Source organism: Corvus hawaiiensis, chromosome 13 (genome assembly GCF_020740725.1).
Source record: "Corvus hawaiiensis isolate bCorHaw1 chromosome 13, bCorHaw1.pri.cur, whole genome shotgun sequence".
NCBI lineage: Eukaryota > Metazoa > Chordata > Aves > Passeriformes > Corvidae > Corvus > Corvus hawaiiensis.
The window spans coordinates 14251076-14278220 of record NC_063225.1 but is presented as its reverse complement, the minus strand read 5'-3'; the positions used below and the strand labels follow the sequence as shown (position 1 = coordinate 14278220).

Below are 27145 nucleotides of genomic sequence, written 5' to 3'. Positions count from 1 at the left end.
CTTGCAGAAAAGAAACCAGTAGGCAGAGTGGATCACAAGCAGAACAAGTTCATGAGGTCGGAAAAGGCTGAGATCCACTCTGCTGAGATACATAATCAGAAGAGTTGCCACCAAGGTAACTTTGGGAAGCTGTGAAAAGATTGGATGGGAGCTGGAGGGGTACAACAACAAAAGGTCATGTGTTTCAGAACTGATTAAAAGAAAAGAAATAATCCATGCTTTTAATCAAAAACCAAGCCAAAAGAGAAAGACTGAACAAAAATATGGTAACAGTCTTAATTTATGTAAAAGGGTGCTGCAAAAAGAAAGGGAACACTGCCCATATTCACTTGGAATAAATCAGCTAAACTGCAGGAAAAGGTATTTAATCCAGACATTTGAAAAAGGAGAGTTAAGGAGTAGACTAGACTGCCTGAGGAATGAGTGGAATCTGTGTTTAAGGCTTTAAGAACAGGTTATGCAAACATCCTTTGAGGTTGTTTTCATACTAGTTTATTGTGCCTTGAGGCAGGAGGATGACCGAGAATCCAGGTAATGTCACTTTTGGCTCTCTTGGTTGCCTTTTATTTGGGGAGGGGAGGTGTTAAGTGTAAAGCTTTAACATCTATATGACATCAACCAACAACCACTGAAGTTTAGGTATGTCAAGAAATCCCTAAAAACCAGTGCAAGTGCTGTATTTGTTATCCCTCTCATCTTCTTTCCAGAAATTACACACACTAAACTTGCCTTCACTAATACTGGAACCCACACCGTGGGTTTTGTGTGTATTTGTACAACAGTTAACCACAGTAAACCTGACAGCCCTGATTAAAATTTTGCTGCATTGCTGAATTCAAGGTTATAGGAAAATAAAAGAAGTCTTTTTCATACACTCACAAAAATGTTTCTGTAGTCTAAAGTTAAGCTAGAGTTCATCTATTAACTACAAAGTCAATCCTATTATATTTGATGTTAATACAAATGTTGTCACAAAAGACAGCATAATCAAAAATATATATTCTTATTTAAGATTGTTCTTTTTATAAAAATCCTTGTATCTACTGCAACAGCAGCATTACATAGCTAAGACATACATGAAATTATTAGTCCAAAGTGTGCTTTAAGGCTTCTGTGCATGTTTAGCTTTTAAATACATAGATTTTACCTTTTGCTAACTGATAACTCCTTATCAAAGCATTACTTCAGGTAATTTTGAAATGCACTTCCAAGCTCACTTTGAAAAGAAAAAAAGAGAATGGTGTAACAAATCTTTCAGGATTCAGAACTTAATTTGCATGAAAGGTTGTTTAACGAAGACTTGTTAAAAAAAATTAATTTTTTCATTTTTATCTATATGTAATTTCTGAGTGAAGAAACAGAACAAGAGGACTGTTGTGACTTCAATTAATTTACAGGCACTTAAATTTACAGATTCTGCCTCATTTGAAGATTTAGTACAAGCTGTAATATCTACTATTGACAAAATAACTTCAAGCGTTCCTTATAGAAAATGAATGAAATGGAACTAAAAAGTAACGTCTTCCATTACCTGGTACAAATACAGCCTAATAAATCATCAGAAGAGGTACTTTGGTAACAATTTAAAACATTAATATTGTACTTCTGGAATACTTCAAATTAAAAACTGTTACAGAAACAGATCAACTGTTCATTTCCTAAACTCTGACAAGCCAGTGACCAGAGCACGCAAGAATCACAGTAGTAGTTAGGTCGGAAAAGGCGTCTGAGATCATCGAGTCCAACCTATGGCCGAAAACCATGATGCCAACTAGACCACGGCACCAAGTGCCACCTCCAGTCTTTCCTTAAAAACCTTCAGGGACGGTGACTTCACCACCTCCCTGGGCAGTCTGTTCCAGTGTCTAATCACGGTTCCTGTGAAAAAATTCTTCTTAATGTCAAACCTAAACCTCCCCTACTGCAGCTTGAGGCCACGTCCTCTCGTCCTGGCACTGTTCCCTGGGAGAAGAGACCGACCCCCACCTGGCTACACCCTCCTGTCAGAGAGTTGTGGAGAGTGATAAGGTCACCCCTGAGCCTCTTCTCCAGGCTGACCCCTCCCAGCTTCCTCAGCTGCTCTGCACAGGACAGCCGCCCCAGACCCCTCCCCAGCTCCGCTGCCTTTCCCAGCACTCGGGATCTCCCGCGCACGCCAGCGGCGCCGGAACACGGCGGGGCCCGGTCCCCTGACGCGCAAGGCGGGCCCCAGGCAGGGCGGGCCCCAGGCGGGGCGGGCGCTCCAGGCCAGGTGCGCCACTCCGCGCCTGCGCACAGCCGCGCGCCGGCCGCGCTCCATCCGGGCATCGCGCTCATTGTGCGCGCGGCCGCCGCGCTCGCCCGCCCGCTCTAAAATGGCCGCCGCCGCCTCCACTCCCGCTGCCGCTGCTGCGGGGGCTCCCGCGGCTCCCGCCGTGCCCGCGGCGCCGCCCACCGAGAGCAAGAGGATCAGCGACCTGCGCGTCATCGACCTCAAGTCGGAGCTGAAGCGGCGCAACCTGGACATCACCGGCGTGAAGACGGTACTCATCGCCCGGCTCAAGCAGGTGAGCGGCGGGCGCAGGCCCGGCCCACCCTGGTGGCCGCCGCTGCCGCCCGGCTCCGGAGGCAGGGCGCTGGCGGCCCTGCCGCTGTCCCGGTGTGGGGGGCGGGGTCTGTCCCCGCCGTGCCTCCAGTGCCCGGGCGAGGGTCCGCCCCATCGAGTCCCCGGCGCTGTATGGCCCCTCTGGGCCGGGCTGGGCGCGGTGCCCCGGCTGGCGGAGCTCCCCGCCCCGGCTGGCGGAGCTCGCCCCGCGGCCTTGAGGCCCGCCCGCGGCCCCGGGCGCCGGAGCTCGTCGGGCGAGCCCCGGGGCAGGTTGTTGCTGAGGGCTGTCTGTGCTTCCCGTGTCCTGTTTTTGAGCTGCCCTTAATGCCATTATGGACGTCGTTGTGGCCTTCTAGTGTTACGTTTCCAAAGAGAAATGTGCGGATCCTTGATAAGCTGTACTTCCAAAGTGTCATTTTAACAGCTGAAACTCTCAGCCATTGTTATTAGTGTCCCCTTGCTCTTCTCCCGCTTTAAGTGAAAGGTTTAACCCAAAGCGTTTTATAAAATATTTTTGAGATGTTGAAAGAACTGTTTGGCTTACAGACTTCTACTGAAGTCAAACTGCCCAACTTTCCACTGAAAGCCATTAAAAATTGGGATTTTTTTTTTTGTCTCATTTAGGCTATTGAAGAGGAAGGAGGTGATCCAGATAATATTGAAATAAATGTTTCAGCTGACACACCCACCAAGAAACCAACTAAAGGCAAAGGTTAGGATCTGTTGATATATTTTTATTCTTTTGCAGGTTTTTTTTGCATATATCACCTTAAAGAAGGACTGTAGGACTGGGGTCTGTAGTTTGGGTGCAGTTGTGACTTTACTTTTCATAACGTCTGTCATATAAGACATCCTTTGCCTTGCATGTCTGTTTTCAGTCTCTGTATATAGACAATATATGGGAGTGCTGGAGCAATACATGTAGAGAGAGCTACAGATGGATGGAAAATGACTGGCTTAAGAGATGTGCGTTGTGAGGTAGGGGCTGTACTGCTCACAGCTCCTGGAGACCTGTGCTGTGTGTGCTGAGGTGCTGTAGATGAGCTGTGAGGGGTTTGGAGTGTGCTGTGTTCAGAGATGCTGAATGTGGGGTGTTGCAGGTGCAGGGTGGAAGCAGAAGGTACTGTGGGGTGTCTGCCGTGTCCAGAAGGATCTGTGTAACAGCAGAGGTTCTTCAGCTGTGAGCAGGTGCTGGACCCTGCTGGTGATGAGGGCACAGCAATATGTGCTAGGGGGTCACTCTCTGAAGGGGACTGTGTTGTGTGGGCGTATTAGCATGCTCTCTACTGAAGACAGGGTTTAAAAACATGAATTTTCTGAATAGGTGCTGAAGTCTCACCGTGGAATGTCTAATTAAGAGATTTTAGGTTTTCTATTGTGAGACATTAATATTTAGTTTTTGTGCTGATCTGTTTGGCAGTGATTTTTTTTCAGATTTTTCCCCTCCATTTTCTTTTGCCTGAAAATTTAAATACTGTTTTGTGAGTTTGGAGTCTGGGGGATTTTTGTTTGGGATTGTGTTTTCAGTTTTTCTGGGAGCATCCATGATCTATTAGTACTGGGAAAGGACCTGTCTGCTTTATGCACCGTGTTCTTCATTGAACATACACACTAAGAATGCTCACACATGTGCTACAGGGGCATGTTTTGGACATGAACAGTCTTATACCACTGTCACTTGTCATGGGCTAGGATTTGTGGTGAAAGTGATTATTCAGTCAGTCTGGTACTGTGAATGGTGAAATTAGTAAGAAAATCTGTCTGCTTAGAAAGTTTGAATAACTTCTCCGTACTTTTCGCACATTAGAGAAGTGAAAGGAAATAAACTTTCAAATGTGGTTTCATTTTTTTTCTGTCACATTACTTTATTCCCTGCTTCAGAAAGGTAACTGATGATTAAAATAATTACATGGCAGCTAAATAAGGAAACTCTTCCACAATTTTTCATGTAGAGCTCTAAATGGCACTATGTTCTGCTTTGACAAACACTTATCTCCTGTTTTTTATCCTCCTAGTCTCCAAACTAATACCATGCTATGCATAATGTTCTTGAACTGGTTTCTTGGGTAGTTCAGAGGTAGTTTGCCAACCAGTACTGCTGCTGCCTGAGGCAGGGCTTCAGTAGCTCTTCCCTGCCACCTCTCCTGTGCACCAAATCGTCATGCATACACATGACATGTGTGTTCTTGGTAAACCACAAAGGAAAACACAGCATTTGTGAAGTTCTTATCAGCTCACTTTGCAAGCTCAGGAGTTTTTCCTCATTACTTTTTAGATTACAAAAGTCTTATGAGCAAATTTTGTGCCAAAATTGTGGGAAGTTCATTGTGGAATATGAAAAATTCACTGTTTAGTCTAGGGGAAATATTTTTTTATTGTATTGGTTTATTTCTAACTGTATGAAATATATTTTTTGATTTTTAGCTATTCACTGGGAGATGTTTTTCCTCCTTACTGATTTTGCTGAGTGATCCAGGCCTTTGCTAATGCTTGTTTCTACCCCCTCCCCCCCAACTTCAGACTAATAATACTGATGGGTCTTTAATTTTACTGCTGTCCAGCAGTAAAATAATGACATTGCCAGTTTTATAGTATTTTCCCTCTGCTATTATTGCTGTACAAGGGAGGGTAGGAGTATTAGATATTAATTTACAAAGAAAACCCATCTTCAGGAAAGGGCAGGGAGTGGAAGTGATGATTAAACCTCCTCATAGCAGCCAGAGAGAAAGGCCAGTGGGAGGGAAGAAAGGAGGCTGTCCTTGCAAAAAGTCACAAAGTGTGTCAGGTGGCTAGGTCCAGGGTTTAGATCTGAAAGTCTTCTGTAACCAGTTTTACTGGAGCTCTTAGGGTCTGTGGAAAAAGCGTGATGTCTGATTGCCTAGCACTGTCTCTTCCAAAAACCTTGTCTGGAATATTGATACAGGCCAAATTGGAGTGGGAATGGGGTGTGTGTGAGGGGAGGGAATGATACACTTGTCTTTCCTTGCTTTTTTTTTGTGTGTATGCTTACAAAAAGGGAGAAGAATGCGAACAAGATTAAGAGTGGGACTTCATTTCATGCAACTTAAAAAATGCTTTCAGAAGGGTTCTGTAATCCAACAAGAATCCTTGATCAATCCTCATGCAAAGTTAGTAAAAATTTAACACTTTTTCCAGGCGTTACTTTAATTAAATAATTAGGATAAAGAACTGCAGAGTTATACTGGTAAGATCAGTTGGTTTTGCCAATTAAAGTTTGAAAGGAAAAAATGCCAAGTGCTCCTTTAAGTGCCTCAGCTGTGCCTCTCCACTGTAGCCTTTAGTAGCTATGGATGAATTTCTTGTTTTGTAAAAAGATGACAGTTTTTAGAAAAAACTTATCTTTTCAAGCCTAACTGTTCTGCTGCCTAGTCTGGTATCTAGAGGAAGTTACCTTACTGCTAGTATGAAATACTTTTCAAATGTTTGATTTGAATGCTCCTTTGAAGGATCTGCAGTCAAAAATGTTGTTGAATATTAAAATTGGTAATTGAAAGTTACTTTCCTGATGAGTTTTGGATGAAGGAAAAATTTTAGGCTGATAATTTTTAACCTTGCAGAATTCATGTGAGCAAAGATGTTTATTTGCTGCTCTACAAGTTTCTGAGGTCAGTTAGCTACCCCGTTAGTTTATGTCTCAGGTAACAATCTAGTTGGCAACTGAATTTCCAGTTTGACATTACTGTTTCTTGGATCAAAAGCTGACCACTGACGGTGGCTGGCTTGTACTGTTGCCCAGATAATTTTGACTTCTTTATTAAAACCATTCAGTTACTTAAATATAAGAACAAAACAAAGTAAACTAAGTTGTACACTTGGTTTTCACAGACCTTTCTTTCTAAAAACAATGACTAAGAACTGTATCTTGTAGACACAGTAGAAGACTTAAATATTCTTGTACCTCATGATACCATTTCAGAATACAGAAATAGAGAAGGATTATTTACTTTTCTTAATATTGGGGCAAATGAGACATTTCAAATTGCACTAACTCTTAATGCTATAGTTTATTCCATTGTAAAGATTTATCTCCTGTTTATGTCCTATCCCATGTTTTTGATGAATCTTTAGCATTAGGTGTGACAGAACCCTGTTGAGAGTTTCAGCAGAAATACCAGAAGAAATACAAACTCTTAATTCTTCCAAAATTTTCTGATGAGTATGTCACTCTGCTCCTGCCTGACATGCAAATATCTAGTTCAAGAGTTGTCTGGAATACAGTCTTCTATAATTCTGTAAACACTAAGGTAGCCTGAATTTCTCACGTGGAGGACCATGAATAGGTAGGATAACCTTATGCTACTGTAGGGCTTAAATGAAATGAAAGCTAGACTGCATAATGTTAAACCAACATTTTAAAGATGTTCTAATTCTTCTACGTACTTATAAGGAGAATATTTGTTCTCTGTGTAATAGTCTGTTGCAATTTTATGGTGTGTAGCAATTGCTGTTGCCAGCAAAGGGATTGAGCATGGCTTGTAAAGGAGTGCCATCATTCCAAGGTAAACAAGTGTTTGTGTTGTTAGGCACCCAGATCTGTGGTGAATGCTGCATACACACATTTTCAACAGACACTGCTTGGATAAACCTGTACAGAAATTGTATCAGGTGTTGACAACTTGTGTGACTTGAGACCATCTACACCTGTTATCTGCAGAAGGTCCAGCTGTTCTGGCTCTGTTTGTTAACTTACCCTTCAATCACATCAACACTGGTCTTGAATAAGTACAGAGAAACAGTTATTTTTTGCAAGGTATCTGTTGCAATCTGATTTTAGTTATGTGAATTTAAGAGCTAGGTGTGCCTTTCAGTAGCCCATGGTGGATGAGAGTCAGTCAGACAAATGTTGAATTTTTGTGGATGCTGGCTTTTTGGCAAGTTACTGTACCAACATCTGAAAACCATCTGTATCAGAACCTTGAAGTGCCACTTTTGAGCAATGATACTCTAACCAGAGCAAAGCAACCTGAAACACAGAACTTGAGAGGGAGAGCAGACTTATACCACTTTCTGGCTTGAAGCTGAAAAGTGAAGGTCTTGTTATGCCTGGGAATACCTCTGGTACTCAGAGCAAATGGGATTTGCTACAAATACAGCAGACATAGTAAAGAAGGGCTAATGAAATCATTACTCAATATATTAGCAAAGAAAAGATACAACTAGCTTCATTACTGACTGCTGTAACTTGCTCTTGGTGAGGACTGGTCAATAAAATATAGTTCTCTAGCTGCTATTGCGTAATGGTGGGGCTAACTTGAGGTAACTTTGTCATTGGTTTGGTTTTCTTTTCTGTTCCCTATAAGGCCTCGGTTCTAGTTCACCTGCTGTATTTCCTCAGGCAAAATGAATGATTAAATAGCTTTCATGATGGTCTATGCTAGATAGTTGCTAAATGTGTTGAGCATCTACTGTGTGTGCTTGCCTGTCTCTGTGTATGCTTAGCTGGATATAGGATGCAGGAAAAACTTGGTCTTTCAGGTTTAACAAACAAACTGAAATGTGAGGGGGTAAAACAGAAAGCAGTTGATTGTCTGTAGAAATCCTTGTTGTTTCTCACTGCTTTTTATTTATGTTGAAGATACCTGGGGTCTGTAGATTCTATCATAGAATGCTAAAAAGCTAACACAAAATATGAGTTAGTCTTGGTTTCAGGCATCAGCTGTGATGCACATCAGAAACTGTTCTTTCCAATGTAAGTCCTCTTCCTGAGAAGAGCTGGCTTCCCTTAGTATGCCTGTGCAGCTGGCTTTTTGCACCAAAATCTCTCAAACCTATTGCATTACAAGTATAAAATGAGACACTTTGTGTGTTGGTTTGTTTGTTTGTTTTAAGTGAGGTAAAATCAGTGATGCTGACTTTAGATCTAGAAGTTTGAATCTCATGTTTTCAGTCACAGAAATAGCTTCTGCCATGTGCCTTTTCCTGGAGATCAATGTGTGCCTGTACTGAAAACAACAGTGTACTTTTTCTAGGAGTATGGTCAGAGTGCTGCCTTTCAGGGAAATGAGTAAAACCAACTGGAATCCAAGCAAACCCAAAACAAGTGTCTCTTCTTGCCCTGTAGTTGAGTACTTTCCAGCTTTGAAATGCAATTTAAGAACTGTATATGAAAGACCACGGAAATTAATGGCTGAAAAAATTGAGTAGTTCAGCTAGCAGAGATGTCCACACTGTGTCAAACTTTGGCTTATGGTTTTCTTTTCTATTCCTTTGGAATAATTATAGAATTGATTTAGCCATTCATTAGAGGATATGGGGAGGAGGGAAGATTCGATGCCAAAAAATGAAGTATTAAGTGCTAATTATGACTGCCATCTCATTTGCATTTGAATTGGCACAGAGTTTCAGCAGAAGATACAGTAAAGCCGCTTCCTAACAGAACTGCTTTTGTACCTTGTGCTACTGAAAACTGTTGCATAGGCTAATCTTTGATAGACTGAATCAAAGAGAGAGGACGTTCTTCAAAGGGTATGTTTGTGTAGAGATGTTTCTATCTAGTGTTCTTAGGTCTTGTTTTTCAGAAGATTAAGGAAATGCAGTGGGTTCCAAAGGGAACTGTGTCTAGTCGTCATCCCCACAGAGACATCTCTAATAGAGAAGAGTGTGCCTGTGCTGGAAGAACAGAATTCCTCAATGAAACAAGCCCTTAGTACAGTAAAGCATATGTAGAAAGCAGAAGGGCTTCACCTACTCAATTCTTCTGTCTCACTTCATCTTCTAGTGATGAAAAGTACTGAAAAAGGTGGCTTGCAGAGGCTTGTAATTGCCATGCTTGTGGATATTCAAAGCTGCAGCTAAATAAAGCCCTGAGCCCTTCCATCATCTTTGGAACTTGACTGTAGTTTTCAGCAGGAGGTTGGGTGGACTAGGTGATCTTTAGACATTCGTTCTAACCTAATTTCTCAGTGATGTTACTTATTCTATAAAGCAAGACCTTTTCAAAGTCATAATGACTAGGTAATTCTAGAAATGTTTAGTTTATAGTTCAATATTCTCCTGAATTCCATTGTCACTCAAAATAGAAGGATTGGTATTAAAATCTCTAACTTGGATGTAACCACTTGTTTATTCAACAGCACTGATTGTTCATCCTCACTCAGCTGATATTTTATCGCCTTAAAAATTACTCAGTTTTTGGAGGGTTATACTGTAGTGAACAATCCAGCTAAACTGGAACATGTAGAGAGTAATAAACTAAGGCCAAACACATAATCAGTGCTAGAAGTGTGCTCTACATAGCAGGTCTAGTCACAGCATATCCCATGATTTCAGGTAAAAAGCAGGAAGCTGATGAATTGACTGGTGATGCTTCAGTAGAAGAGGATTCCTTTGTCAAGGTAATAAAAGTATGTAAAAACTTTTCCCATTTTGTGTTTAAGGTTAATGTTTGACTTCAGTTAATGAAAAAGTTTCCATTTTGTTTGTGGTAATTTATGTGGAAATTTGGAGCATTGTTTTTACTGTATTCACAGTGTGATGCCTAAGGGTTGTGAAGCAGAGGGATTTTTAAAACATACTATGAGTTTTATTATGTGCGTGAGACACATAATAAATCCAGCAGTGAAACACTGATTCTAGCGGTGATTTTTTCAGAATAAAGCTAGTACTTTCAGTTATACCAAGTATTTGTGTTCACACCAAAAGGAAGGTGAACTGGAGACTCAAGATGCAAGTGATCAAGATGGAAATGATGAATTGAAGGACTTCAAAGAATCTGTTGACGATGAGAACTTGAATTCTAAAGAACTACCATCTGCAGAAAGGAAAAGATACCGTGACCTGGAGCCAGCAGAGACAACAGATGTGGAGAAGGATTCCGAAAGTCAGGTACTTGGCTATATTTTACATGAATTTTTATCAGCAAAATGTACATTTTTCCTAGTGTTTGTTACTAGGAAGTCAGAACTAGTTTTTCAGTTTGTCTTGCTTATCTCTAAAATATAGGGTTTTTTTTTTCTTTTACTCTACTCTTTTCTTTCTATTTGCCTTGGTTTATATTTGAATAGTCCTGAAACAAATGTGGCACTGATTGATAAAATTCTACCTGAGTCCATACAGAGTTAGTTCCTAAGTGGTCCTTTTCCCTTGTACTAGTAGTGAACTTACAGTTCCGTGTTCAGATTATTTACATCAGGAGAACTGCTCGTTGATGTTCACATTGTGTATTCACTTACATGTTTTCTGAGTTAACTGAATCTCTTGACTTCTGAATGTTTGAGTGTCTTATAGTTTGCTAATCAAGTCCCTTTTCTATTTCTATAGGAAAATGCACGTCCAGACATAGAAGATTACACTTTTCCAGCTGTCCATGTGAGTTCTAATTCCATTCTGTTAAGCTGATTTTCATGTATGTTTAGTTGGAAAAGATCACTTTAGACTGGTTTTTCTGTTCCAGTGTGCATGTTAGAGTCAGATGATGTAAGACAATAAAGGTAAACAGTATGGGAAGCTTTCATTCAAATATTTAATACTGCAGATAATTGTGATACCAAGTGAGTTGACCTATTTAAAGACACAATTCCTGTCTACAGTTTGGGAGTGTTCAGTGCATAGACTTCACAAAGACTGTTTCACACTCCCTTAAAAACATATCAGAGGGCTATGTCAGATACTGTTGTAGTATACACAGCCTGTACAGAAGTTCAGAACTTCTGTTTAATGTAGAAGTTTGCCCTTAGAGAATGTCCGGAGTGTGGAACAGGGCGTGGCTGTTTAGAGTTGCTTTTCGGTGTTTTGGTGGTGTCTGGTATTTCTAAGTTCAGAAATTCATTCTGAGTTACATGGAACTGATGTCTGAAAAGTGATGAGTCATACAGCATCTCTTTCTCAGTAAAATTAATGAGAAAGAAGTAAATACCTATTGAAATCAGAGTTTAATTTTTAAGTACTTACCGGAGGGAGGCGACCTAGTTTCTGACTTCTCTCTCGAGCTTTTAAAGCTAGTGACGGGCTGCTTGCATTTCTCTGAAAGCAGCAGTCAGCAGTGTGACATCTGTTCTGAAGGCTTTAGCAAGACGTGGAATAGTTTAGAAATGTCCCATTGAGTTAAGGGTAAGACAGTATCTGCATGTCCCAACCAACTACAAACTGCAAGCGTTGCAGTTAAATACCTAGTTGTTTCATAAAGAAGTTTCATAAAATTTTTTAGTGATTTGACAAGGGAGATGCAAAGGTTTGGTTCCTGGATAATCTTTGGAAACAGTTTTCATTTCAGTATTTGCCTTCATACAGTAGAAATTCTGTGAAAAATACGAACTGTTCTGCTTAAAGTTTCAAAATAGGAGACATTTAGTGTTGACTTCCTTTTCTTGCAGGATGGTGAAGATGAAGAAAATGACAAAGGTATGTCTAAAGTTTAATAGAGTTCAGAGGTCTTACTCTGGTAGAGCAGGCAACTTTATCTTGTGACATTCAGTCTCTACTAATACTAGGCTTATCTCCAGCACTAAGTATCAGTTGTCTCCTCATTGAGCTCAGCACCTGGAATCACTGCAGTCAGTTTATTTCACTCCTAAGAGTTACTTTACTCTTAAGAGTTGATTACAGTACTTATCAGTTACTGTGGTGGATGTATGATACAGTTGTAATACTATGATTCTTAATAAAAACCCATAGTATTCAAGGACTCTGATTTTAATATACGGTAAGTCTTGATGCCAAAGCTTCCAACTTGCACTGCAGTAACTGATGTTTAGTTGAGTGGAATGCTACACACTCACACTGAAGTTGAGCACCCCACAAATGTATGGACCATCATATGCCTGGCTTACTGTCACTTAGAAATACCAGTTGTACACAGGATGGTAAAACAAGTGTTTGAAAACCTGTGGAGTGGCTACCATTTTTTAAGCTGTGCTCATTAGTGAAACTGTAGAAGGAATCTAATGCATTTGGGCAAACAGACTTCCTGGACAGAAGTCTTAAGGATTCTACATTTTTGTGGACTCGAAAGGACATGGAACACCATCAATTTACACAAGATGGAATAAACACATTACTGAAGCTACAGGATAAAGCTACAGACTCCGTGTTTACGAGGGACCCTATGGCGGAAATGTCTCATCTACGCAAATCCAAGAATACGGTTGGAGATGTCTCTGTGGGACTGAGATGGAAAATCTTTCCAGTGGATGAAGACTGAGGACCTTTGTCTACGAACTCTGGATTAAGGCTCACCCATCCATGTTCTGCAGCAGCCTTGTACAAGTCACTTGACTGCCAAGCAACTGCTTGGAAAGGAAAGGAACAGAGAACACCCACGTGGAAGACTGGCTGGAATTCTCCAAGACTGTAATTCTTTCGGATTGCGAAATGTTAGAAGTTCTGGAACCAGGAAGATTCAAAGACAGATTAAATCAAACTGTGAACGTCCAAAGCAACTATTTTCTTCTGGAATGCTAAATCCTAAACTGGAAAATGGATACTTCTTATGAAGAACGGGTATCTCCAGGATGGAACCATATTCTCCTTCCTAATGTTTTGGTATTTGTCTCTAGAAAATGTGTTTTGCCATGAAGAATAAGTGATCCTGGGTAAAGGATTTATATTTGTGTTAATACACCTTGTGTTTTTTTCTAACCTTCCATCAGTGCTAATAACTGGCTTTGTATTTTCTAGGTCCTATTCTAGCTTATGCATATGAAATTGTTTAAACTTCTTGTTTTGCCATATTTATTCCTGTTAAATCCTCTTAGATAAAGCAGGTTCTGGTGATGGTACACAAGAAGTATCTAAACCTCTTCCCTCAGAAGAAAGCCTAGCTGAGGCTGCTCACACGGCTCATGAAGAGATGGAAGCTAACACCTCTGTGAAAGAAGCTGAGGATGATAACATATCGGTTACAATCCAGGCCGAAGATGCCATCACTCTGGATTTTGATGGTGATGACCTCCTAGAAACAGGTAAAAATGTGAAAATTACAGATTCTGAAGCAAGTAAGCCAAAGGATGTGCAGGATACCATTTCACAGAGCCTGGAGAAGGAAAGCAAGGACTATGAGATGACTGAGAACCATAAAGATGGTAAGAAGGAAGACTGCGTGAAGGGTGATCCCGTCAAGAAGGAAGCCAGAGAAGGTTCAAAGAAAGCAGAATCTGGAGACAAAGAAAAGGATACTTTGAAGAAAGGTCCCTCGTCTACTGGGGCCTCTGGTCAAGCAAAGAGGTTTGTTTTTCTATGTCAGTTCTTTACGATACTGAGTACCAGCATTCAATAAGATCACTCTACATTAAGGGGGTAGCAGCAAGAATCTTATAATTAGTATCCTATGCTCCTGCCTATAGGTTTTTTGACCGCCATAAGTTACTTTTTAAAATTCAAGATCTTCGTATAGACACTATGTCCTACTGATTGCATTGTCGAATTGTCAGCATTTATTTATTTTTTTCAAATTGACGATTTTTTTAAATGTCCTTGTGATGATGGTAATGAACAGCTATCAGTTCTAAGAACACAAAGTGAAGTCAAGTCCCCGTCCTGAAATCTGGAGAAGATTGCCATATATCCACTGAATAGAGTTGTCAGAAAATCTAGATCTTCAGGCATCTTGGGGAAAATCAGTGCAAGAATCCATAAGGGAATCATTTGTTCAAATATACAGTCTGGCCCTTTTTCATTTTTATTTTTTGAAATGTTAACTTGTCTGTTAGTGTTAGTAGTATAAAATGCAACACCAAATTCTGTAGTTTCAACTTTCTTCTGATTTTTTTAATTTGCTTCTCTAGCTCTACTAAGGAATCTAAAGAAAGCAAGACCACATCAAAGGATGATAAAGGTAACTATTACAAATTAGTTCAAGACAATACAACCCTAAATGCTTTCCTGATGGAGAAATTGCTTGCGATGTGATAAAATGGCTTATATGATTCAACTCAGCCATCTGTAGTAAATTATGCTAGAGGTACAGTAATCATTTGCTATATGTATGTGTCCATATATTTTGTTTCTCCTTATGCCAGGTTTGTCATAAGATCAAAAATACTTACTGTAAAGACTTGATGAAGATACGTTCTCCTGTTTCAAAAATGTTTTTGGGAGCAAATTCCATTTAACATTTCCCAAGTCTTTGTTTTGATGAGAAGCTATAATTTTCTCAGATAAGCCTGCTGTAATTTACAGCAAAACAAGCAAAAAATAATTGCAAGTACTTAAATGTAATGCCAAGGAATTTTTTTGTCTTGTTTGTAATTCTAGCTCATTTTTAAATAAACAGAACTCTCAACCAAGTATTACAGTGCGATGCCAGCTTGCAAAATTGCGCTTGTGGTTGTTCAATGTATTAAATTTGAACCTATTTTTCTGCCTTGGCGTTTCCATCTGGTTCCATAAAACCCTGTATTGCGATTACAAGTTTGAAGAGTGGAGCTCAAGAGCACATTAATGTCACCGGTTATACTGATGCTTCATGGTTGAACAAATGCATTTGTGTGAGCTCATGTGTCTCTTTATTTTACCTACTCCCTTTCTGCCAAAAACCTTTGTCACAAAATCTCTGGCATAACACTAATGGATGAATGAAACTTTACCTGATAACTCAGTTTGAGAGGAAATTTTTGTGGCAGACATAATTGGGTCTTCTGTAGATGTGTCTTTTCATGGCAGTTACAGCAAATCTGCTTTCAGTTTCATTGTAAGCATGTATCTTCATTTATGTAGTATATGTGATAACTGTAATAGTAACTGTTGTAAGGCTTTCTCTAATATGCACAGCCAAAGCCAGGCCAGTGGCTGTTTAATGATATTTACTGATTTTTCTAAGTGTATCACAGAACCATAGAGCGTTATGGGTTGGAATGGACTTTAAAGATCATCTTGTTCCAATGTCCTGCTGTGGGCAGGGACACCTTCCGCTATTCCAGGTCGCTCTGAGCCACATCCAGCCTGGCCTTGGACACTTCCAGGGATGGGGTACCCACAGCTTCTTTGGGCAACCTGTGCCAGGGCCCACAGGGAGGAATTTCTTCATTATATATCTAATCTAATATCAAGATAACCCTAGTATGACCATAACTGAAATTTGTTACCTTTTTCTGTTGGTTAATCTTGATGCATTGAAGAAACAAAACTATCCTTTTTTTTCTCAAGATGGTTAAATTACCTTTTAAAACTGCACATCACCAGATTTTCCGTCTGTCAAGCCAGAGATCCAGTTCTGGTCTTGCCTGTAGGACTGGCTGCATTTTAACATATTCCAAAGCAGTTCATACATTTAGCAGCAAACAACAACAAGCTGAACTACCTAACTGAAGACTAAAAGATACTGGGAGTGAGATTACATGAGTCTCTTGAGTTGTTGTTGCTGTGTTGTTGCAAAAATACCTAATACATGGGGTGGGGGGAGTATTTAAGGCATATAATGTTTTTCCAGCTTTTATTTAGTATTTTCCTTAGTATGTGGGAAATAATTTTGCTAGGTTGTATCCAGTTCTACATCCAGTAGTATTTTTAAAAATCTGCTCTGGATGAAGCCGATACTTCAAGAAGTTGTGAAAATTGACCACGTGATTCTGGAGGCTGGGATTATCTAAGTCTTCTGTATTTGCCTTGCTGCTGTCTCTGGTAACTTGAGCAGTGTACAGACATCATGATAGAGAACAAATGCTGTACGAAAAATATTTCTTGGATGGAAGCTAATGATAAAAGCCAGATATTGAAGCTAAATGTACATACCCAAATGAAGGGTAAAGCATGCCTTTATTAAAGATTTGTATTATTTTTCTGTCTTTGTCCTTTGGGTACAAGTTAGCCAAGCTGTTGGTCTCAATACATGGTTAAATGAATGAAATCTTGTGGCATATATATTTTTTTTCTATAGAAGTCTTTTCAAGAAAGGTAACCAGATAAACAATTACTTAGAGGTAACATGCTACGTTTCTCTTTTCAGCAACACTTCAGTTAAATATTCATGGTACCTTTGTCTCCTTAATTTTTTGGCTCTTTTGTAAAACTTATTTCAGGAAGCGCGAGCAGTGTTAGTGGTAGCAGTGGAAGTTCAACTAGAAACCTGTGGGTTAGCGGACTGTCTTCCAACACAAAAGCTGCTGACTTGAAAAATCTCTTTGGCAAATATGGAAAGGTATTTCATGGGGTGTGATACCATGTGTGTGGTGTGTGTCTATTCCCCCTCCTCTATTCAGTTACACAAATTGAGTAATACTTGATTTAAATAAAGGTTTTAGAGGAAATGTTTGGCCAGTGCAGTCTAAAACCCCATACTTGCAGCAGTAAGAGTGTATGCTTACAGGAAGAACCATATGTTCATTTTATAAGAAGTTTTTCTTCCTGTGGAGGTAAGATAAGTATAAAAGAAATTTCACAAATACTTGAATATTCTGGTCAGGACTGGCTTTTAAAGTAATGATGGCTGTGTTCCTTTGTAGCAACTGCGTTTAACCATGAGTGCGAGATAAAGTACTAAATGATAAAATCGTAATATAAACAGTCTTTATAGAACATCCTGCTTTGGGAGACTGTTTTTAAAATGTGTTCTGAAGGCTTATGAATAGGAAGAATAGGTAAAAAGATGTGACATTTAATGTATGATCCTTTAGGGACTCTTTCAATGACTTAATGATTTTTTTTTTTTACAGGCTGCTTAATTTAAGTCTGTTTTCCCAGTTTTGGTTAATTTAAACATACAAATTCCATAAAACAATGCGGAAATCTTAAAAGCTAAGCAGTCTTCTAAACCCAGGGTTGTTGTCATTTTCCCAAAGGAGTTGCTGATAACCATGTGAATTTGTAGTGTTTGTGTAAGCCTGTGCAGGTAATGGCATTATTGTATCTTGGGAACTAGTTAGAACCTGAGCACTGTGAATATCAAGTATGTGTATTTATTATTGCATATCTAATTTTTCTAATTAATTTATTAGGCGATTTTATTTAATGCATTCACAAGTGTGGACACCTGAGAGTATATTTTGTTGAAACTTTGGCTGTTTTCTCTGTAAAACTGGTTGGTAGTTATATTTACATGGCTTCCCAGTTTTAAAATTGATTGGGAAATACTTAATGACTGTACCATGACAGTCTGCTAGAAAGATAAAATTGTTGCCTTTAAAGCATGACTATGGCAAAAAGACTGGCTTCAGTGGCTATAGAAATTCTAGCAAGGTGGGGGAACACAAAGCTTAACACCTTCTCAAGAAGCAGATGTCAGAGCTGAATGCTAAAATGGCTTAACTGACACACTTGCTAGATGACTTTGAAGAATTGGCTCCCTTTGTAAGTTACTACATAATATTGCTTATATGTTCCTGCCATTAATTGGCAGCTGCTGACTTTTTGTGGGGGTTCATCTGTCAGAGATGAACCATCAAATTCAGGTCGGTGGTGGTTCTGTGAATGAATTTCGACAATAACTGAAGAGAAGCATTTAGATAATGGGCATGAGGAGGTGACTGGTCAAAGCAGGATGCAAGCATTAATATGCCTTGATGTGCAAGTTGGGATAAAGTTCTCAAAGCTTTTGATAGCTTGGGAGTGTCAGTCAGTCTTTCTAATGGGGCAGGAGTTATGTTGCTGTTGGGGTGAATTTGTTTAGTTTTCTTACATACTAGGGTAAAAATCTTACTGGAATACCATAGCTTCCTTAGTAGAAATGTTTCTCTCAGAACCTAAATTCTTCCTGTTTGCATAGGTACTTGGTGCAAAGGTGGTCACAAATGCACGAAGCCCAGGGGCAAAATGCTACGGCATAGTAACAATGTCCTCTAGCACAGAAGTGGCCAGATGTATTGCACACCTGCACAGAACAGAGCTGCACGGACAGCAAATCTCTGTCGAGAAAGTAGGTTTCATAACATGAAGACTTTTCCCAAAATAGACCATCTTTTACAAGAATCTGTATTAACCTATTTGCTTTTGAAAAAAAAATAGGTGAAGGGTGATCCCTCCAAAAAAGAATTGAAGAAGGAAAGTGATGAGAAATCTAGTTCGGGTAGGAGCATAGGAGATAAGAAGACTGCATCAAGTGACAAAGCCAGCAAGTAAGAAATTTCACATCTTCTGAAATTGTGAAAATCCTCTAAGTTGAATTTTCCTCATTGGATTTATGTGTTCTTTTTCCTAATAAGAACTCCATCAACCAAAAAAGAAGAAAAGAAATCAGAGAAATCTGAAAAAAAAGAAAGTAAAGAAGCCAAGAAAACAGAAGGTAAAGATGAGAAGAGTGATAATGGAACAAGTGGCCCTAATCAAGAATCCACTAAAAAAACTGAAGAAAAGAAAAGAATAAGTATGCCATATAGCCATATTTCCTCCTGTTGAATCTGTGTGTCTGACTTGTCTTGGGGGCATGTTCTTGCTCTTACTGGAAACCAGACAATTAAACACCTGTTCTTTTTTAGACTCCAGTAACACATTTACTACTTCCATACTTTATACTAATACTCAGTTACAGGCATGTGCTGGTATGCTTCTCCTACCAGTACCAGTTCACTTCAGAGATTTAGAATTCACTAAGGAAAATTTATAATAGGCAAATAGAGATAGTTGTGTGTGTGTGTGTTTTTAAACCTCCTTTTATTTTTTTTTTTTTTTTTGTTTCCCCCCTTCACTAGGTGGTAAAAGCCCAGGTCAAGTTGTAGTTTTAGACCAAACAAAAGGAGACCAAGGCCACACTAGGACAGTTAGAAGGGGAAGGTTTGATAAAGTAAGTATCTATAGATTTGATGCAATCCTTACCTTATTTGATCCTACCTTGCAGTTGATATTTGCACTGAAGAGTCAATAAACTATCACAAACTGTTAAGCTTAGATAGAAGCTTTGTATGCTTTGGGATTGCTAAGTCATTAATGATACTTGAACGTAACATCCAGAAATCTCCCTAAATGAATGAGACTTCTGAAATAACCATTGTAATCTCTATCTATAGCCACAGATATTGAGGAACAAAGAACGTATTATTCAAGATAAAGTGAAATTCAGGGAATACAGGGGTAGAAAGGATATCTTGCCTTTTGAAAAGATGAAGGAACAGAGATTGCGAGAACACATGGTTCGGTTGGAAAGAATACGACGAGCTGTTGAACTGCGAAGGTAGTAATTCAACTTCTTGCTAAAGGCTATTTTATACATTAATTGATCAGCTACTATATTTAGAAATCTAATCAGAATGCATTCTGTCAAGCCTCCTAACCAGATGTTAAAGTCTGGTACTTTACCTAACAGTATCTTTATGTGAATTAACAAACTCCAAAATTCTTGTGTTACCTTTTAATAGCTATACATGTACACACACAGCTTAGAGTTTGTTTCAGTGGGGGGTGTATCTCATAAGTGTTACTGCATGCCAGTTTTCTTTTTGAAAAGGTGAGAGGTAGACTAGGAGACAGGGCCCAAAGTAGTGTTTAGGGCTGGTTTGTTTGTTTTTAACCATAACATTGTGTATCTAAATGACAACTCAAGCATAATACAATCTTGACCCTTTAAATAGAAGGACCAAATGGCTAGACTGTTCTGTTCTGCTGTTTTCGTATGGCCAAAAGCTTGCAAAGAGCAGTTAAAATGAGCTGTGTTGTCAGCTGGGTTTCCCTAAACAAAGGGAAATAAATCCTAAACAAAGGAATTCCCAGCAAACATAAACCTTAAAGGAGAAAATGCCTTTTGCACCTCCTCTAGGCTGTACTATGGGAGGTAGAAAGATGAAAGAAAATGAAGCTGTTCATGAGTCTACTAACCTGTGCAACTCAGAGTGGTTATGATCGGCTGTCTTACTTTTTGGACAGAAAACCACAAGTAAATTTTTTGTTAGCTTGAAGAGGACAAGACCTAATATAGCATTTATTTTTTAGATCCAATCATATTCTTGGCTACTGAATACTGTTGTTACTGTGTGCCACATGACAAATGAGAAATCCACATTAAGAATAAAATACATCAAGAAATGATTCTTGAAATAACTTTTCCTATCAGTTGTCTGCTGATGGTTCTGTAGATAAGCTAAAACCATTTCGGCTACTTGGGGCTAAAAGGAGTAGACTTCTGGTGCAAGGACTTCTGTGAAAAGCTTACTCTGAAATAGTTTTTTAATGTCTGTGCCTAAGGTGATGTTAGCTTTGGATGACAACATTTTTTAGATGAATTTCTGCTACCTCTTTTTTTTTTTTCTTCAGGCGAAGAGAAATTGCTGAGCGAGAGCGCCGCGAGCGAGAACGGATACGAATAATGCACGAGCGAGAAGAGTGCCTGCAGAGGGAAAGGGAACGACTTGAAATTGAGAGGCAAAAGCTGGAGAGGGAGAGGATGGAACGGGAGCGTTTGGAGAGAGAGCGTGTTCGGATTGAACAGGTGGGCAGTTGGGCTCTGGACTGTGGAGGAGCTTTTTGGGGGATGGCAGAGTTTGCACTTGTGGGGAATTTTGCTCTTCACCCTTCCACCCAGCCCTTTTTCTTTCATAGAAAACCAGCACGCGTTACATAATCCACAATGTACAACAACAGGAATCTTTATCTTGTTTGCTTGGGAGTAATTTGGTGTAAAATGCTTGCTACTGTAGCAGCTATACAAATCAGTCTCTAAACATGAAGCACAATGGATCATTTTGCCTATACCACTCTTCATAATTGTACTAGATTTTTCCTATAGAATACCACTGCAAACTTCAAGAAGTGTTTCTGGGCAATAAATACAGTAGTAATACAAGAAATTACCCGGACACATTTCTATGTAACAGCCAATAGCATCTCCAGATCTGTTGTCTGCTTTTTTAGAGAAGTAATTCCCTGTGCTCTTTAATCTTGGATGCTACCCAAGGATGAATTTTATCAGATACCCAAAGAACAGGTAGCAAGGATACAGACCTATCCCTTGACATTTTTCTGCTAAAGGTTATCTCTAGTAAAGACCTGTTCTGCTTGTGGTTTCTTTCATGGCAGGAACGTCGAAAAGAAGCGGAGCGAATTGCACGGGAGAGGGAGGAACTTCGGCGGCAACAGCAGCAGCTCCGGTATGAACAGGAAAAGAGGAATTCTTTGAAACGTCCACGGGATGTAGATCACAGGTAATTCTCAAACTGGTTTTTTTTTTTTTTGCAGTGCATAATAAAAAGAAACAGCTACAAGCCTTGTATCAGACTTGAAAATGCATTTGTACCTGAAGCAGGTCTTCACAGAAGAACTGGATTTCTGGTATTTGTTTGGTTTAACAGTTTATTACAAACATGAAACGCTCCTTATCTGTAGGAGGGAGCTTTGAAATTAGAGAAGCATGCCATGAATTAATTCATATTGTGTGAAAAAAACACAATTCAGAGCGTTTGCTGAGAAAAGCTGTTCTGCCTTAATGGTTGAAGCTTCTAGCTTCTACTTTAAGAATTCATATTTCTGCTAAATGGATGGTTAGTTTTGTGTGTTTTCTTAAATGGTTTTGTCCACTACTCTTAAGGAGTCTACCTTTGTCAGTGGCTTTCCAAAGGTCAAATGAACATCTTCTGAAATAGACAACTGACTCTCAACAGTTTTCTGTGTATTAGGCCTTGATTTGGCTTCATATGACTGATGAGGGTTCCTTTGTTTTGGCTAAAGGAGAGATGATCCTTACTGGAGTGAGAGTAAGAAGATGGCTCTTGATACAGATGCACGTTTTGGCCATGGCTCAGATTACAGCCGCCAGCAGAACAGGTTCAATGACTTTGATCACAGAGAACGAGGCCGATATCCAGAAGGTTCTTCTGTTCCATCATCTTCTTTTGATAGGTAAGTTTAGATAATGGAGCAGGTATTAGTCTGCCAGTATCTCTGTGGATTTCACTCTTAACTGTTCAAAACTGAACGTGGTGCTAAAGGCTTTATACAGTTCTGATGTAATAGAATTGGAGTACTGTCCTGACATTTCTTCAGGACTGGCCACTTTTATCATGGAATCTAATTGCTTTTCTCTGAGGGCTTTAAATTAGCTACCTGGTGGCCTTTTTTGTGAGACATTTCAAAAGGATTTTTGCAATTATTCCTTCCTCTTTCACATCTAGTCATGAGTTCTCATGGATTTCCTGTGTCCAACTTGGTAACTTGCCTCCTTAAGAAGCAAGGCTAAAAGCAACTGATTGAAGGAGAGTTAAGAGCATTCCTCAGAATCCATTAACTGTGCAGTAAATGCTGGTTCTAGATGCAACTTCATGGTTCCATTAAACATCTCCAGTAACCACTTATAAAGCTAAGATCACATAATTGTAGCTTCTGGACTTCTACTTTTAGGTTTCAGTGAACTAGAATTGTAAATACAATTCTGACTTGAGAAATCTAGCATTCCCTCTGTTTTGCCCATACTGGGCAAAATGGCAGCCCCATAATTGCTTAAATTACACTGGCCAAAATAGGAACAAATAAGTGCATAAAGAAATGTTTAACTGGCTGTTAGAACTCAAGCTCAAAATTACAATTGTAGAAATAAATACAATTTGGGAAGTATCTTTGATTTCTATTCCACGTATATAGTAACAAACAAGTAATACAAAGATGATATTTTATATCCTCATGCTTGTGCTTACACGTGCAGAGAAAGGTGAAAATGGAAAACAAGCAAATGACTCTTTCCTACTTTAACAACTTAGGCGAGATCGTTTTGTAAATCAAGGGGAGGCAAAAAAGACCCGCCCAACAGCAAGAAGAGAAGAGCCAGGGTTTGAGAGATATCCCAAGAGTTTCAGTGAGTCCAGAAGAAATGAACCACCACAGCCAAGAAGTGAACTCCGGGACACAGACAGACGGGAAGTGCGAGGAGACAGAGATGAAAGGAGAACAGTGATAATTCATGACAGACCAGAAATTCCACACGGCCGACATCCCAGAGAAACTGGTTCCAACCCACCTAGGCAAACAAATTGGAAGAGTGAGGGAAGCATAAGCACAGACAAACGGGATGGCAGGTAAATTTGCTGACTAACCAGTGAAAGTACTGATTCTTGTAGAATTTATCCATAGTAGCAATCCCTCAAGAATTAGTGCGTTAAGAGAGAATAGACCCTCCCCTCCTAAAGAATGGCAACATCACTTTTCAAAAGCATGAGAAGAAATCTGTAGGTTAGCAAATACTAAATTGCATCCAGTACCTAGATGGGATTTAACACAGAGTTAAGGAGGCTTTTGTGTAGAATGCAGATGTAAACGAGTAACATGTGAGCTGTAATTATTTAAAGAGCCACACAGATCTAAAAGAATGTTTCTAAGAAGTCAGATGCAGGTTGCTAGGAACCACAGGAATCTCTGCTGTCTACATGTGCTATGACTTGGTACCAATTCAACTATACTGAAACCAAAATTTTGATGAAAGCAATTTTTACAGAGGCGAGAGGCCAGATCGGTCGGGAAGGGAAGTGTCCGGCCACATGAGGGGAGCACCTCCCGGGAGCCGCAGCAGCGCCTCCAGCTATGGAGGCAGGGAAGGAGAACGGGGCGTGATGGGAGAGAGAGGTGGAGGACAAGTGAGTCACCTTCTTGTGTTTGTGAGCATGAAGGAGAGGCTGGAAAATGCAGACTCATGCTGGAAAAATGACCATACAGCATCATCAAAATGATTCACAAGCATTCTGGCTGTTTTCAAGTCAGTTTTCTTTATGTTTAAGGTTCTTTTTTTAATAACCCAAGAAACTGCAGAAAAATTACCCTATTCTCCTTGTCTGGCATCTTTATGATAGATCAGAAAAATACCTGAGAGAGTAGTCAATTAAGCTTTTGAGAATTTGTCATCACCTTTTCAAGGTCTTAACCATACACTGCCTGCTACTTTCAGTGCAGTTTGTAATTGTAATTTGTAATGTGATACTGAGAGAAAATCCTTTTGCAAGACTTTTCTTTAAAAGACTACAGACTAACTTACTCCTGCTAGTAAATCCTGAAGCATTTAAAAAGTATTAATGTTCTTCTTACTGAGTTTTATGCCAGTGATCATGAGATCAGGGCAGAATTGGGAGTAAAGTATGAGTTCATGGAACTTCACTCCCTCCATACCCACACACTTGCCGTTGCAACAAGTTTCTGTTACCTAGAATTAACAGGAATATTGTAAACATGTGTGAGCAGCCTATGGACTGAAATCTTAAAAGGTGCTGGAGTTAGGTTTATTTTATCAGCTTAAGCTTAATTTTCTTGAAAAGTTTGTTTGCTGTAGATAGAACAGCCCTTTCTTTCTGAGAATGACTGACTGTCGCTTTCTCACCAGCACTATAACGAGGACAGACACGTTGTAGAACGCCACAGTCGTGAAACTGGACCAAGGAAAGAATGGCATGGACCTAGTTCTCAAGGAAGTGGCTATCATGACACAAGGAGAATGGGAGATGGCCGTGGAGGAGGGGGCATGATGGCTCCACATACAAGGTACAGAAACCACTCCTTCCTCTCCATTCCCTACTGAGCCCCGGCAAGCTTTGGTGTCCTTAGGAAGTGCAGCAGTGTCAGTAGCAGCAGGGTGATTCCCTGTGGTTGCTACACACACTCAGCCCCACCTGCCCTGCCAGCACAGGGCTCCCCAGGGGTATTGCTGCTGGCAGCGTGGTCCAGCAGCACAGGAGTCAGGGACTTCTTGCAAAGTCTCTTCCTGCATGTTTTAAAGTCTCTTTTGAGACTTACAGTTTAACAGTTGACTGATAAAAGATGTAAGAACATTATTACCTGTGCACCAGGAGTTTAGATATGTATCATAACACTTTTTTTAAAACTTTTGTTTCCAGTAACTCTTCACCCATTAATAGAGTTGTACAGATCACAGGCAATTCCATGCAGAGGGGAAGTGGCTCAGGATTTAAGCCATTTAAAGGTGGACCTCCACGAAGATTCTAAGATCTACAGCTGCTTGGTTTCAAGATAACTTATTGAAATCTCTTGTAAACTTTCTCTGATTAAGAACAGGAAATCTTATCTGGAAATCCTGGTTAAATTTTTTTAATTTAACATGATTATTTTCCTCTCAATTTTGGAGGCATTTTAATAGTTACGTTGTAATTTTGGATAGTTTTTGTGTATCTTTGATAAGCATTTTCCCTGAGGCACTAGAGCTGTGTAAAAAGAAATTGGAACCAAAATATTTGTTAATCCTGTATAAAAGAATAGTTTGCAGCTGTGTGCTAGTAGTTTGATTTACCAACATTAGCTCTGTGGTGTCATGCTTTAAAGTTAGCTACTTCTCACAACATCCACAATAACCTCCATTTTGAAGGTTGTCCAGGCTATTATCTCTGCTTTCTAATCTGTAGAGAAATAAGATTTGTTCTTTCATTACTGGGTATTATGTAACCTATTTTTGCAGAAGGTACTGTTACATTGAGTGCATTTATGTGTATTCTTGCAAATGTATTCTTTTGAAATAAACCTTCATATTCTGTATAGCTTCTAGTAAGTCTTTAAAGCAGTATTTGGGGCAGGAAGGCAGAATTAAACAGGTATGTTGGTATAGCAAATCAAAACATGAGTGCCATTAGGTTCTAACTAAAACTCCTTTGTCTCCTTCACTGTTACTGAAAACTTAAAAGCACATTTGCTCACAGAAGAAAGATTAGAACTAAAAAGCAGAAGAACGCTCAAGGAAGGCCCAAAGAAATAATTTTAGTTTGCTCTTTGTGTTTAGCAAAACTCTGTGGAACTTTGAAACAGCTGGGTTTTTACACCAGACTACCACACACTCTGCTTACAGGGCTTGGGGACTCCTTCAGCTGCTGACTAATGTGGCCTTGAGCAAAAGGGCTGCATCTTGTTAAGCCTTTTGGTTTGGGTCAGTATGTAAGGGTCTGTGTTCAACCTTTCTGCACCTGGCTGGAATAGAAATGCCAGACAGCCAGGCCAGGACTCATTTATCACCCAGCCAGGGTATGGGTATAGTTACAACACTACTATTCAGCAAGGGAGAAGAGCAAGTAAGCCCCATTTGGAAAAGCTGGGTGGTGGATGGTTACCCAAATGAATAGGGGACTCCTACCAGAACAGAAGAGCTTAGGAAGTAGTCCTTGAATAAGAGCTGAAGTGCTTACTGGTAGACTGCCTGTGATAAAAGGATTCAAGTAACATTTTTTTAAGGCATGAAGCAGTAAGAAGATGCTGATTTCTGCTCACTGTGTGGAAGAACTGCTAAGCACCTGCAGTGTTCCAAGGGAATTAAGAGCAGAGCAGAAAATGAGTTAAGCTAAACTGGTTTCGAGTAGTAGCCTTTCAGGAATGATGGAGAAGTAACGTGGTGGTGTAACAGCATTGTCTCTAATTAATCCTATATGGATATTCACATCTGACAAATATTTAGGTTTAAACAAAAGAAATGCACTGTCTCAGCAAGTGTGTCACTTACCTTGATATATTTAATACATCTTGCTCACTTCTTAAAAGAAAAATTGAAGATCAATTTTACTGAGTTTTGCTGCAGGAGTTTCCAAGAGAAAGTACAAGTTCAAGAGTGTATTTTCAAAAGTACTTGTGCATTTGGCTGCAGCCTGTGCTCTTCATCAGGTGTGACAACACACACAAAACAAGTATTTGCTCTAAGATGAATTTATAGTGGCTAATGGATCAAATGGGCAAGTTGGAAGTTTATAAGCTTAAAAGACAAAGCTATAGAGAGGT

The 27145-nt window shown here is 39.7% G+C and overlaps 1 protein-coding gene across 8 annotated transcripts; it reads left to right on the top strand.

Annotated features, from left to right (window-relative positions):
* Positions 1-2328: 2328 nt before the first annotated feature.
* SLTM (SAFB like transcription modulator) lies at positions 2329-25923 on the top strand. Of its 8 annotated transcripts, none has more exons than XM_048317922.1 (21): positions 2329-2546; positions 3209-3296; positions 9875-9939; positions 10247-10429; positions 10865-10912; positions 11917-11944; positions 13351-13765; positions 14326-14375; positions 16558-16676; positions 18240-18389; positions 18479-18588; positions 18676-18836; positions 19162-19253; positions 19477-19640; positions 20717-20891; positions 21479-21603; positions 22127-22297; positions 23152-23466; positions 23883-24021; positions 24759-24916; positions 25270-25923. In XM_048317922.1, the coding sequence occupies exons 1-21, from the start codon at positions 2355-2357 to the stop codon at positions 25376-25378; spliced, it is 3057 nt and encodes a 1018-aa protein (XP_048173879.1). In that variant the 5' UTR covers positions 2329-2354; the 3' UTR covers positions 25379-25923. The 8 variants fall into 8 exon arrangements, 7 of the variants coding, with proteins under 7 accessions (XP_048173879.1, XP_048173878.1, XP_048173873.1 ...); XM_048317921.1 differs by having other exon boundaries at positions 13297-13765; XM_048317916.1 differs by having other exon boundaries at positions 13297-13765; positions 23871-24021.
* Positions 25924-27145: the final 1222 nt, after the last annotated feature.